The sequence below is a fragment of the Orycteropus afer genome, unplaced genomic scaffold (genome assembly GCF_000298275.1).
Source record: "Orycteropus afer afer isolate SDZICR_OR568_19922 unplaced genomic scaffold, OryAfe1.0 scaffold00246, whole genome shotgun sequence".
Taxonomy (NCBI): domain Eukaryota; kingdom Metazoa; phylum Chordata; class Mammalia; order Tubulidentata; family Orycteropodidae; genus Orycteropus; species Orycteropus afer.
This window is the reverse complement of record NW_006921833.1, coordinates 180,318-192,634: the sequence shown is the minus strand read 5'-3', so window position 1 is coordinate 192,634 and position 12,317 is coordinate 180,318. Positions and strand designations below refer to the sequence as shown.

The window sequence follows — 12,317 nt, the reverse complement described above, 5'->3', positions numbered from 1 at the left end:
TTTCTAGTAGGGGAAGCCCCGCCTCTTTAGGCTACTGATTGGACCGAATCTTTTTAAAATAATTTATGCCAGCATCTTCTCTGTCTGATTGGCTCCTGTCTTCAATTCCCCTGGGAGTCGCATCCTACCTGGTGGAGAGGTGTATTGCCTTCCTACACTCTCCTTTCCAGTACTCACAGAGCTATTGCTGAGGTGGGAAAATAAATCCTGGATTGGAAACCTTTAGCTCTTGTAGCACAAGCAGAAAGAGCAAAAGATCGAGCCCAATGGGTTCTTTGAAAGCTTTTCTCTTCTTCCCTTTCCTTCTGTGGAGTCAAAACAGAAGGGTGAGGCTTATGTTCTTGTTACTGGTCCTGCACTTCGGAAACTGGTGAGTAAATTCAAGGATCTAAAACTATTATTTGGTCTACATTCTCTTCCCCTTCATTCCCCTTCTTTAAAATTCATGGTAAGTTAAGTAATTTTCACTACGGGGACATTAGTGTGTTATTTTACCATAGCATACCACATTTTTCTGATTAAATCAATTCACGTTCAGGTTGAATGAAATTAACCTATTTCAGAAGCTTGGAGGTTAGCTCAATTGTTTTCTGCTTCAAGCAGAATATAAAGAGTGAAGATTCAGCTAATTGGGAGTGATGTTTGTGGTGTAGAAATGACTTTGCTACTGAATTTAGTGAATGGATGCCCATGGATGAACTCTTAACTTTCTGCATGATTCTGCATTTTAAAGACAGTTATTTCAGAAACTTGTTGTTGCTCAATCTGATGTGTATGGTACTGTGCTATATACTAAGTTTGCTTTTTTTTTTTCCTTATTATTTTTGGTAACTTTGCTATTCTGGAAAAACAACAACAACAACAATGTTTTACATTAAGAAAGAAGATAAATGTGATTAAAAATTGTTAGGGTTGAAAATGGGTAACATTAAGTCAGAAAATACTCATATCTATTATATTAAATAAGTACTGAATAATTTTTCACATTAACTGGCTGTTCCCTAGTAATTAAAATTCTATGATGATATGAATATTGTGTGTGTGTGTAATATTACAAATCCTAAGCCACAAATTTAAGAGGAAGAAGACTGGCACTTTAATATCTTTCAATAAACTTTGTAATCATTCTGATAGAAAAATAAAATGCTCAAGTATCTTATCTGTATTGTGTATAGGAATAGTGGCTGGATGTAGTTAAATATATTAAGTGATAGATATTATGAAGGTCTCAGATACACCACTCATATAATGCACTGTGCTTTAAATATATGTGCATTTAAAATTATATTATTGCATTAAATGATTCTGCTTAGAACTCAAGGGTAAAGTGCAATCACTCTACAGATAGAAACATGCCTTAATAACTATTGCTTAATGCTTAGTGATCATTGCTTAAATGCATTGTTGCTCATGATTTGATTTTAGTATATAACTATAGGGAATATTTTTTGTCACTACTAGCAGATAGAACAACTATGTTTTCTCTCAGAAAACAGAATTGATTAAAGTGGGCTAAATAATAATAGACCTGCTAGAAAATTTCTGACGCTGGGTCCTGTTTCAAGTATTACAGTTTAAGTTTATTTACCCTTTCCATTAGAATTGTAAATTTTCTGCATGGGGACAAACATAACTACTCAACTGATTTTTTTTCTGATACATAATTTGTGCCATAATGGCTTATTTCTCTGAATATATTATTAAATTTTAGAGACAATATTTAAATAGAAAATGTTTCATGCATCTTTGCAATATTATAAATGAATATATGTTCTCATAAGTAAAGGCAGATTTAGCCAGTGGTTTCCTGGAATGCCAACCTGTACGCTTTTTCATCATAAGTTTAAGTTTCCTTTTTCACATAATAAGCAAGCTGCTTACTAAAGACCATACATTCTGTTCAGAGATGTTTTATTTTGCAAAAATGTTTTGCATATGAGGGCATGCACATTGTGATCATTGTAATTGGCTCCCGAACTCCTTCAAGCTTCTCAGGGATAGGAGCCATATAGGATAGTGGAGCTTGGGAGTCAGGAGACATGATCTCATGTATCTGGGTCCTTAACCTCTCTGAATACAGTTTCTTCATCTGGGAAATGAAGGATAATTGTAGGTCATTTATGATTTCTTCAACTTTTCAATGTTCAATATGTCCAAAATTTGAACTGAAACATAATAAAGTAATCCAATGGTTACTTCACTGGCCATGCCTAGTAGTTATCAAGAAAGATATTTAATATGGGGATGCGCTACACTTTCTTACTAAATGTATGAATAAGTGAAAGAGGTGTTATATAATTGAAATAGACACATAAGTCATCTTATCACAATACTATAGATAATCTGGATCATTCTGGTCAGTGAATAAATAACATTAAAAACAAACCTATCCATTTCTGCTATAATTTTTATGGCTTCAATTATAAGAGTTCATGTTTTCACTTTTTTAAACTAGCTACAGTTGAGATGAACTCGTTTCTTCTTTTATAAGCAATAATGAGTTGGATATCACAGGTGTCAACATACAAAAACCATGCACATTCATATTTCTCATTCTTTCTCTCTGTTTCAGGAACATTTTCAAAATAAACCACAAATGCATCTGTTTGTAAGAATTTTGTTCTCTTACGCTTACACTGGTTTGCATAGTTGCAAAGTGAACTATTTTGAAATTTCCTTAAGTTTGAACAGAAGCAATGCCTTACTTCCTCATTAGTGTCCATGAAGAGGATAAAGGAGAGACATTATATTGATTTCTCCATTTCTGAAATTTGAAAGCCTGTCCTATTATCGGAGCGAACAGCTGTAGTCCTGCTTTCTGTGTTACACTCCCATCATGCCCTTTGGCATCTTGATAAGTTAGTTAAAATCTCATGAGCTTGCTTGAACTCAAGTGTAATGTTGGAAAAAAAAAAAATCAACCTATAACCAGGGTTTTAAGAATGGTTGAAAAGTGTTTTTAGATTTTAGCTGCTATAAAAAATGACCTACATTAAGCTTTGTCTAAGAAGTTATATTTTGAAAGAGCAGATGGAAAATAAGTTATGTTTATTTTTAAAGACAATTTTCATGAATAAATCAAATAATTATAAAACTATTCAGTTTACCAGATGAAAATATTCAAATACCATAGTTTTAAAAATACATTATTTTTAAGTAGCTTAAACATTATATTATTTTTTGGGGAATGGTAGTTAATGAGTGATTTCTTTTTAGCTGTTGATTGATTTTTGCCCTAAATTTCTAATGAACTATTGATGATGATCATGCAAACTTAAATATTAAAGAAGAACTATAAACAAAGTTATTTTAAATCTAACATACAAATATCATCCTTGATATATCTACCATGTGTAGATTATTTTAGGTTATTCAAACAAACAATAATCCTCTTCTATTTTATTTTGTTAAAAACTGATAATATTTTTAGCTAAGCAACAAAAGGAAGTGTTGAACACTTCATTCCAACAATAAATATACTAATATAATATTTTATCTTTATAGAAAGATGATTAAACTTTGTTTAATATAATAAGGAAGGTGATCTGAGGGAGGAAAGGAAAGGAAGGGTGGAAAACTGAAATATGACTCTTGAGATACTGAGAAAATGATTATCAAAATATCACAAATGACTGCAGGGGAAAGGCAGAGGAGTGGGCATAAATCAAATGTAGAGGCCTAAGGAGAGTAATTCACATATGTATGGGATACTTAAGTGAAACAAATGGACTTTACCATCACATCTAGATTCTAGTTGCAGTTCCATCATTTCCCACTAGAGTGGTCACAGGCAAATTACTTTTCATCTTTTAGGCAGAAATTGCTCATTTTTGACAATTGGAAAATGACACCTATCTTTCCAGATTGTTTTAAAATTAAGTGAAATATTTATGCAAACAAGCTAGGGCTTAAAATTATATCTGAAAAGATATAAGAAAAAATAATAATTGTGGCATCACAGTGACTCAGGTTTTATTTTTCCCTAGGTAAAGTAGTTTTAAGTGCAATAGAGTGAAGTCCTTGGCACCTTATGTGTTATCAAATATCTCATAGATTTAGGAGAGAGCATTTATTAATTCCATAACTATTTATTGCACACCTACTATGTACTAGACCAGTGCAATATGCTGGCTTTATGGCGTTGAGCAGGGTAGACATAGGAGTTTGTAGTCACTGCTAAGACCTGTATCTACTCATTGCAGTCCAGTCAGATCTGACTCATAGTGACCCCTCCTTGGGTTTCCAAGGTGATGTATTCTGGTTACCTAGTGCTGCTCTGATAAGAACATACCACAAATGGCATGGCTTGAACAAACAGGAGTTTATTTTTTTACAGTTAAGGAGGATAGAAGTCCAAGTTCAAAGTGTCAGGCTCTAGAGGATGGATGAAAACCCCTCAACCCTGGGGTCCAGCTCTGCCTCCTGCTCCTGGCCCACTGGAGGTAGAAGCGTTTCTACACTCAGACAGCTGCTGGCTGCTGAGGCTGACTAACCCAAGGTTGGCAAGTAAAAAGTCACAGTCTCAATGTTACCAAACCACACAGCAGACCATTAATTTAAATCCATTGTAAGTCCCAAGATCCATAGAGCATGGCAGGCTGCTGGACAATGATATGGCTACATGCAGGGTCCAAGCGTACCATAAGCTAGAGACCATTCCCAAAGCTGCTGCTTATATACAGGAAGCAGACAACATCCCAAAGACAGCTACTCAGCTGCTGTGGTAGATCCCACCATGGAGTTGATTGCCAGTCTCCTCATGGGCAATAACTACCACCAGCTGCCCAGCCACTCAACCAGGCCCAGCCAAGTTGACACACAATGTAACCACCACAGATATTGATAGAGAGATCACAATCAAGTAAAGGGAACCAAAAGACATGAGAGTTCTCATTAGCAATTCCAGAAAACTATGGGAAATTGCCTCCAAAATTCTAAAGAGAAATGTTCAACAGAGAAAGTTGCACTTATCAGAATTACTAACAAAGCATGAGAGATCACCAAGAAAATGTTATTCTCTCCATTTTACTGATGGTGAAATTGGGGTGAAGAAGTTTTTAGGAATTTGTGAAAGGTCATTTTGCTAGTAAGTGCTGAATCCAAGACCGAAACCCACATGTTCTGCAGCCAGAGCCCGCATTCTTAACCACCTCACATCTTAGATTACATATGCATATAAACCAATGCAATTAACCTGGCTATGGATACAGGAGAGAAAAGAAAGGAGGAGGAAAGCAAAGAGGGAGAAAAGAACAAAAGGAGGAGAGGAAGAGAGGGGAAGGGAGGAGAGGTAATTGGGTTCATTGACAGAAGCACAGTAAGCAGAAAAACATACTCTATACCTGTAACAAAGTTTCTGGAATAGTTTGTGCAGTGCTAGATTAATTATTTTAGGTGAAACTTTGACACACTAGAGTTAATCGGGAAAAAAAAAAACCATAAGAGTTTAAAGTAAGAATTTTTAGTTTAAACAAATTTTGTTGAGAATAATCAAGTAATGAAAGTTACATGAAGGCAGATTGTCAGTACAAAAGTCCTCTAACAAGATTATGGATTCCTTATCACTAGACCTATTCAAGCAGAAGCTTGTTAAAGAGCTTTTACACTCTGTGGGAGGTAGATGAAATTTTTAATTTCTTCTATTTTTAAACATCTCAGAATCTAATTTTATTAGTATTAAATCTCTTAACTAACTGAAGATTTGTGTTTCAGGAAATATTCCTAGCTATAAATTCATTCAATAAACATTAGTGAGCATTACCACTCAGTCAACACATAGGTACTGTCTACTGTGTGTTCAGCAGGGGTCTAGAATCTCAAGATACAGTGGTAAGCCCTAATAGATTTTGTGTAAAATATATGACAGTACATACGATAGATCCACTGATAGAGAAGGGAGAACCCTTGCTCCCAGGCACTTTAAAGTCTGGTACTTAGTGTTAAGATGAACTGATAATATAAACAATTAAAGACAATAAAATGCTATAATTGTTAGTCAGGATTCTAGATGAGTTACAGTGAGACACAAAGGAGGGCTGTTATCTATTTCAAATCTGGGAAAATATTATATGCTTTCAGCTGTTGTTGGCTTATGTTTTGGTCAATATTAATGAAGATAATCTTACTATGCTGAGGCCAGAGGTATGGTCTTGCAATTTTATAGGCCTTTTGAAAACTATGTTTCTATATGATTTACTATGCCGGGAATGACAAATTGAACGGGAATGGCATGACATTCATCAGCACAAAGAATGCTTCAAGATCTATCCTGAAATACAATGTTGTCAGTGATAGGATAATATCCACATGCCTACAAGGCAGACCAGTTACTACTCTATTATTCAGATTTATGCACCAACCACCAAAGCCAGAAACAAAGAAATAGAAGATTTTCACCAACTTTAATCATTAAATTGACCGAACATGCAATCAAGATGTGCTGATTATCACTGGAGATTGGAATGCAAAAGTCAGAAACAAAGGAGAATCACCGGTAGTTGCAAAATACGGTCTTGGTGATAGAAATAATGCTGGAGATGGCATGATAGAATTTTGCAAAACCAACAACTTATTCATTGCAAATACCTTTTTTTTAACAACCTAAACAGCAGATATACACGTGGACTTCACTAGACAGAGTACACAGGACTCATATCAACTGTATCTGTGGAAAGAGGCAATAGAGATGCTCAATATCTTCAGCCAAAACAAGGCTAGGAGGTGACTGTGGAATAGACCATCAGTTGCTCATATGCAAGTTCAAATTGAAGCTGAAGACAATTATAACAAGTCCATGAGAGCCAAATATGACCTTGACTATATCCCTCCTGAATTTAGAGATCATCTGAAAAATAGATTTGATGCACTGAACACCAGTGACCGAAAACCAGAGGAATTGTGGGATGACATCAAGAACATCATCCATGAAGAAAGCAAGAGGTCATTAAAAATACGAGAAAGAAAGAAAAGACCAAAACGGGTGACCAACTTACCCTTAAACTTACCCTTAAACAGATACTAGCAAAAGCAAATAGAAGAAATGACAAGATAAAAGAGCTGAACAGAAGATTTCAAAGAGGAGATTGAAAGGACAAAGTCAATTACTATAATGAAATATGCAAAGACCTGGAGTTAGAAAACAAAAAGGGAAGAACACATGCAGCATTCCTCAAGCTGAAATAAATCAATAAAAAAATTTAAGTCTCGAGTTGCAATATTGAAATATTCTATGGACAAAATAATGAGTGATGCAGGAAGCATCAAAAGAAGATGGAAAGAATACAGAGTCACTGTAGCAAAAAGAATTGGTCGACGTTCATCCATTTCAGGAGGTGGCATAGGATCAAGAACCAATGGTACTGAAGGAAGAAGTCAACTCTGCCCTGAAGGAATTGACAAAGAACAAGGCCCCAGGAATTGACAGAGTACTTATTGAGATGTTGCAAGAAGTGGATGGTAAGCTGGAGGCACTCACTCACTGCCAAGAGATTTGGAAGACACCTACCTGGCCAACTGAGTGGAAGAGATCCATATTTGCACCCCTTCCAAATAAAGGTGATCCCACAGAATGTGGAAATTATTGAACAATTTTATTAATATCATAGACAAGTAAAATGTTGCTGAAGATAATTCAAAAAAAGTTGCAGCGGTATATAGACAGAGCACTTCCAGAAATGCAAGTTGGATCCAGAAGAGCATGTGAAATGAGGGATATCATTGCTGATGTGAGATGGATCTTGACTGAAAGCAACACATACCAGAAAGATGTTTAGTTGTGTTTTATTAACTATGCAAAAGCATTTGATTGTGTGAATCATAAGAAACTATGGATAGCAGTGAGAAGAATGGAAATTCCAGAACATTTAATTGTGCTCATGAGGAACCTGTACATAGACCAGGAGGCTATCATTCAAACAGAACAAGGGGATAAAACACAGTTTAAAATCAGTAAGGGTTGTATCCTTTCTGCATACTTATTTAATCTGTATGCTGAGCAAATAAACTGAGAAGCTGGACTATACAAAGAAAAGGATAGCATAAGAATTGGAGGAAGACTCATTAACAACCTGTGATATGCAAACGACACAACTTTGCTTGCTGAAAGTGAGGATGACTTGAAGCACTTACTGATGAAAATTAAAGACTACAGGTTGCAATATGGATTATGTCTCAATATAAAGAAAACAAAAATTCTCACAACTGGACCAATAAGCAGCATCGTGACAAATGGAAAAATGTTTGAAGTTGTCAAAGATCTCATATTGTTTGGTTACATAAGCAACACCAATGGAAGCAGCAGTGAAGACATCAGACGACATATTTGTTGTTGTTGTTATGTACCATCGAGTCGGCCCCGACTCATAGTGACCCCTCCTTGGGTTTCCGAGGCAGTATCACTACGGAAGTAGGATTGCCCAACCTTCCTTCCGAGGAGTGGCTGGTGGGTTTGAACCGTCAGCCGTCTGGTTAGCAGGCAAGTGTCTTAGCCACTATACTACCAGAGCTCCCAGACAACATATTGCACTGGACAAATCTGCTTCAAAAGACCTATTTATAGTGCTGAAGAGGAAAGATGTCTCTCTGAAGACTTAGGTGTGCCTAACCCTGGCCATGGTATTTCCAATCACCTCATATGCGTGTGAGAGCTAGACAATGAATAAGGAAGACTTAAGAAGAGTTGATGCTTTTGAGTTGTGTTGGAGAAGAATGCTAAAAGTGCCATGGGCTGCTGAAAGGACAGATCTGTTCTGGAAGAAGTGCAGCCAGAATGCTCCTTAGAAATGAGAATGGCTAGATTTTGTCTCACCTACTTTGGCCGTGTTGTCAGGAGGAACCATTCTCTGGAGAAATATCATGCTTGGTAAAGTGGAGGGTCAACAAAAAAGGGGAAGGCCCTCAACAAGATGGATTGGCACAGTGGCTGCAAGATGGGCCCAGGTAGAGCAGGGATGGTGAGGCTGGCAAAGGACCAGGCGATGTTTCGTTCTGCTGTACATAAGGTTTCTATGAGGTGGAGCCCACTTGATGGCACCTAACAACAACAACAGATTATCCTTTACTCTGGTTGTCTACTACATGGCATTGACATTTTAACATCCTATGAAAAGCTTTAAGTTCAATACATTAGTGAACTTCTGAACTGGATGAATCCTTTGCTCCTAGATGGATTCTGAGATTTAACATTTCTATTTTTAGATACATATATTAAGTAACTAAGAAGTAGAGTAGACTGTGCTAATAGTAGGAATATAAACTTTATATAGTGCATAGTTAAGCTTGTGTGTCAATTTGGCTGGGCCTGGTTGAGTAGCTGGGCAGCTGGATGTAGTTATTCCCCTGTGGTGAGATTAGCAATTAACTCCATGGTGGAATCTACTAGAGCAGCTGAATAGCTGCTTTAGGGATGTGGTCTGCTTCCAATATATAAGGAGAATCTTTGAGAATGGTCTCCAGCTTAGGGAACACTTGAGCACTGCATGTAACCCTGTCATTGTTCAGCAGCCTGCCATGCTCTGCTGACCTTGGGAGTTTCAATGGACTTGAATCAATGGCCTGCCATGTTGTTTAGTAATATTGGGACTATGCTATTTCACTTGTAAACCTTGGGTTTGTCAGCCTCAGCAGCCAGCAGCTGTCTGAGTGAAGAAAAGCCTCCAGCTTCAGTGAGCTGGGAGCAGGAGGCAGAGCTGAAACCCCAAATTGAGGGGCTTTCACCCAGCCTCTAAAACCTGACACTTTGAACTTAGACTTAAAGCCTCCAAACTGTAAGAGAATAAACTCCTGTTTGTTAAAGCCATCCTGTGTGTGGTATATTCTTCTCATAGTGGCTCTAGGTAACCAAAACATATGTTGTTGTTTTTGTTATGTGCCATTGAGTCGGCCCTGACTCATAGCAACCCTTCCTTGGGTTTCATATAGACACTGTCATTCAAGCTACAGTTGAGTTGGGATGGGCCCATCAGAAAGTCTATGAGCAGAATACAGTGTTACTATATGTGTGTGTATGTGTATGTATGTATGTATTTTAATAGTGGTGTACTCAGGTCTTGATTTTTTTCCTCATGTAGCTTAAAGGCTGTTAGAATCAATGCTGACCAAATTAATCCGTGTGTAACTTTCTAGAACTATCCCTTATGGTCACACAATTGGTAAACTGCACAAGTCCGTGAACACTATTCAACTCTGTCATCCTAGATGTGTATAATTATCAGAATAATTTTCTGACAAATGCAATAAGGAATACTTTTCTCACAAAATAGTCATGTTGACTAGCATAAAGTAGCCATATCGGCTGGATCAAAATTAAGTGTAAATCAGATGTCTGTATTCTATAAATTTATGTGATGCTCTGTGCAGGTACTGTATATTTGTTTGTGTCATTTCTTTAGTAGCAGTTATTTTTGAAAAACTCCAAATTGTCATGATTGGAATAAGACTAAAAAGAGTGTTTTTTTTTTTTTTTTTTGCATTCCCACCTTTTTTAAATGAACAGTTCCAGAGCATCTTAATGTCAATGAAAATATCTTCTCTCTCATTTCATGCTTTCAGGTTTTAGGAAAAAAAAAAAAAAAAAGTTTATCTTCCTGCATTTAGAGGTACCAGTTCTCATTTCTTTCTTTCATTCAGAGGCCTCCATATTATGCCTGCGCTTTGCAAATTTTGTAGCAGTCTATAGACTTCTTTGATACTATAAGCATCAAGGCCTTAGAAAATGTGAATGTCATGAAGATGAAGTTTTTTTTCTCTAAATCTAATTTATGTTCTTTCAGGCACTATGGATATAAAATGAAACACAGAGAATTTGATGTTCATTTTAATATACTCTCAACTCAGCTTTTTTAAAATAGAATGCAATGAAAATGATGATACCTCCTCCCATCTGCTGCCTCCACTCCAATATTCACATAGTAATGGTCAAGTTCATATACAATTTATGCATATTTACCATTGCCCTGAAAACTTTGCATTGGGTGCATGGATCCTAGTTTTCAAAACTCTGTTTTAAAGAACAGAGTTGACATATTGAAAAAAAGCAAATAAACGAAACAGAAACAAAAATCCCTGAAATTGACAAGAGATTGTTTTATTAGTAGTATTGGTTGTTTTATTAAGGAGTAATCACTGAAGTAGGAAATTTTCAATTCTGTGACTAATGATTTTAAGAAAAAAATTCTGCTTTTTTTAATAATTTTCTGAATTTTAGTACAATAATGTTACTATACAATTTAATTTTAAAATCTCTCTCAATATCAAGTTGTCCCTTTTGTTCATTAACTAATAGAATAATACTTTCTTGGATTTAATAAAATTAGATATAACTATATTTTAATGGGTTTGGGAATTACCCAGACCCTCCTTTTTTATATACTAACAATAAAATACTATGTGACAAAAGCAATGTTTATTGGCACTTATTTCCTCGCTTCTTTATTTTAAAGTAATTTTGGAGAATTATGTATTTTCTACCCTACCAAGGAAACTATACAGAAATGACCACCAATGAAACTGTCACATTTAATTATCTCTTCTGGATTAGTAATTCAAATTGTAGAATCATTTTTATATGATCAATTTTCTGTTATATTCTGTGTTCCTGATATATTTTCATTCTAAGTTTTTCACCACCAAGTTAGACCTGTTTTATTTACAAATGATATATCTTAGTTTGTGTGCATAGGTGTATGTATGTGTGTGTTTATATTTGAAATTGTTTTTTGAAATATGTTGGTGTTGTTATGTGCCGTTGAGTCGGCCCCGACTCATAGAGACCCCTCCTTGGGTTTCCGAGGCGGTATCACTACAGAAGTAGATTGAGCAACCTTTCTTCTGAGGAGTGGCTGGTGCGTTTGAACCGCCAGCCTTCTGGTTAGCATTCAAGTATCTTAGGCACTATGCTACCAGAGCTCCTACCTTTACAAATACTCCTCCATAATGTTTTGGAGCCAAGTCTTTCAGATTTTTCACTTAGACAAGTATATTTATATATATTTGTATGTATACATTTTCTTAAGTGAATGACGTTTAACACTGGTTTTTGTCACAAACTATTATTGCAGATATCTTTCTAGATCAGCACACTTAGTTCTACTTCCTCTTTAATGATGGTGTAGTGTTCTATATAATGTTGTTATTAGGTGCCATCGAGTAGATCCCAATTCATAGTGACTCTATTTACAACAGAACAAAACACGGCCCAGTCCTGTGCCATCCTCACAATCGTTGCTATGATTGAGCCCATCATTACAGCTACCATGTCAGTCGCTCTCATCGATGGTCTTCCTCTCTTCTGCTGACGCTCACCTTTACCAAGCATGATG

The 12,317-nt window shown here is 36.1% G+C and overlaps 1 protein-coding gene across 1 annotated transcript in view; it reads left to right on the top strand.

Annotated features, from left to right (window-relative positions):
- The first annotated feature begins 266 nt into the window (after positions 1–266).
- The window catches only part of GABRG1 (gamma-aminobutyric acid type A receptor subunit gamma1), a 155,642-nt gene continuing 143,591 nt past the window's right edge, over positions 267–12,317 (top strand). The window contains exon 1 of the mRNA XM_007949425.2: positions 267–370. Within this exon, the coding sequence (XP_007947616.1) occupies positions 267–370 (104 nt within the window). The remainder of the gene's footprint in view (positions 371–12,317) is intronic.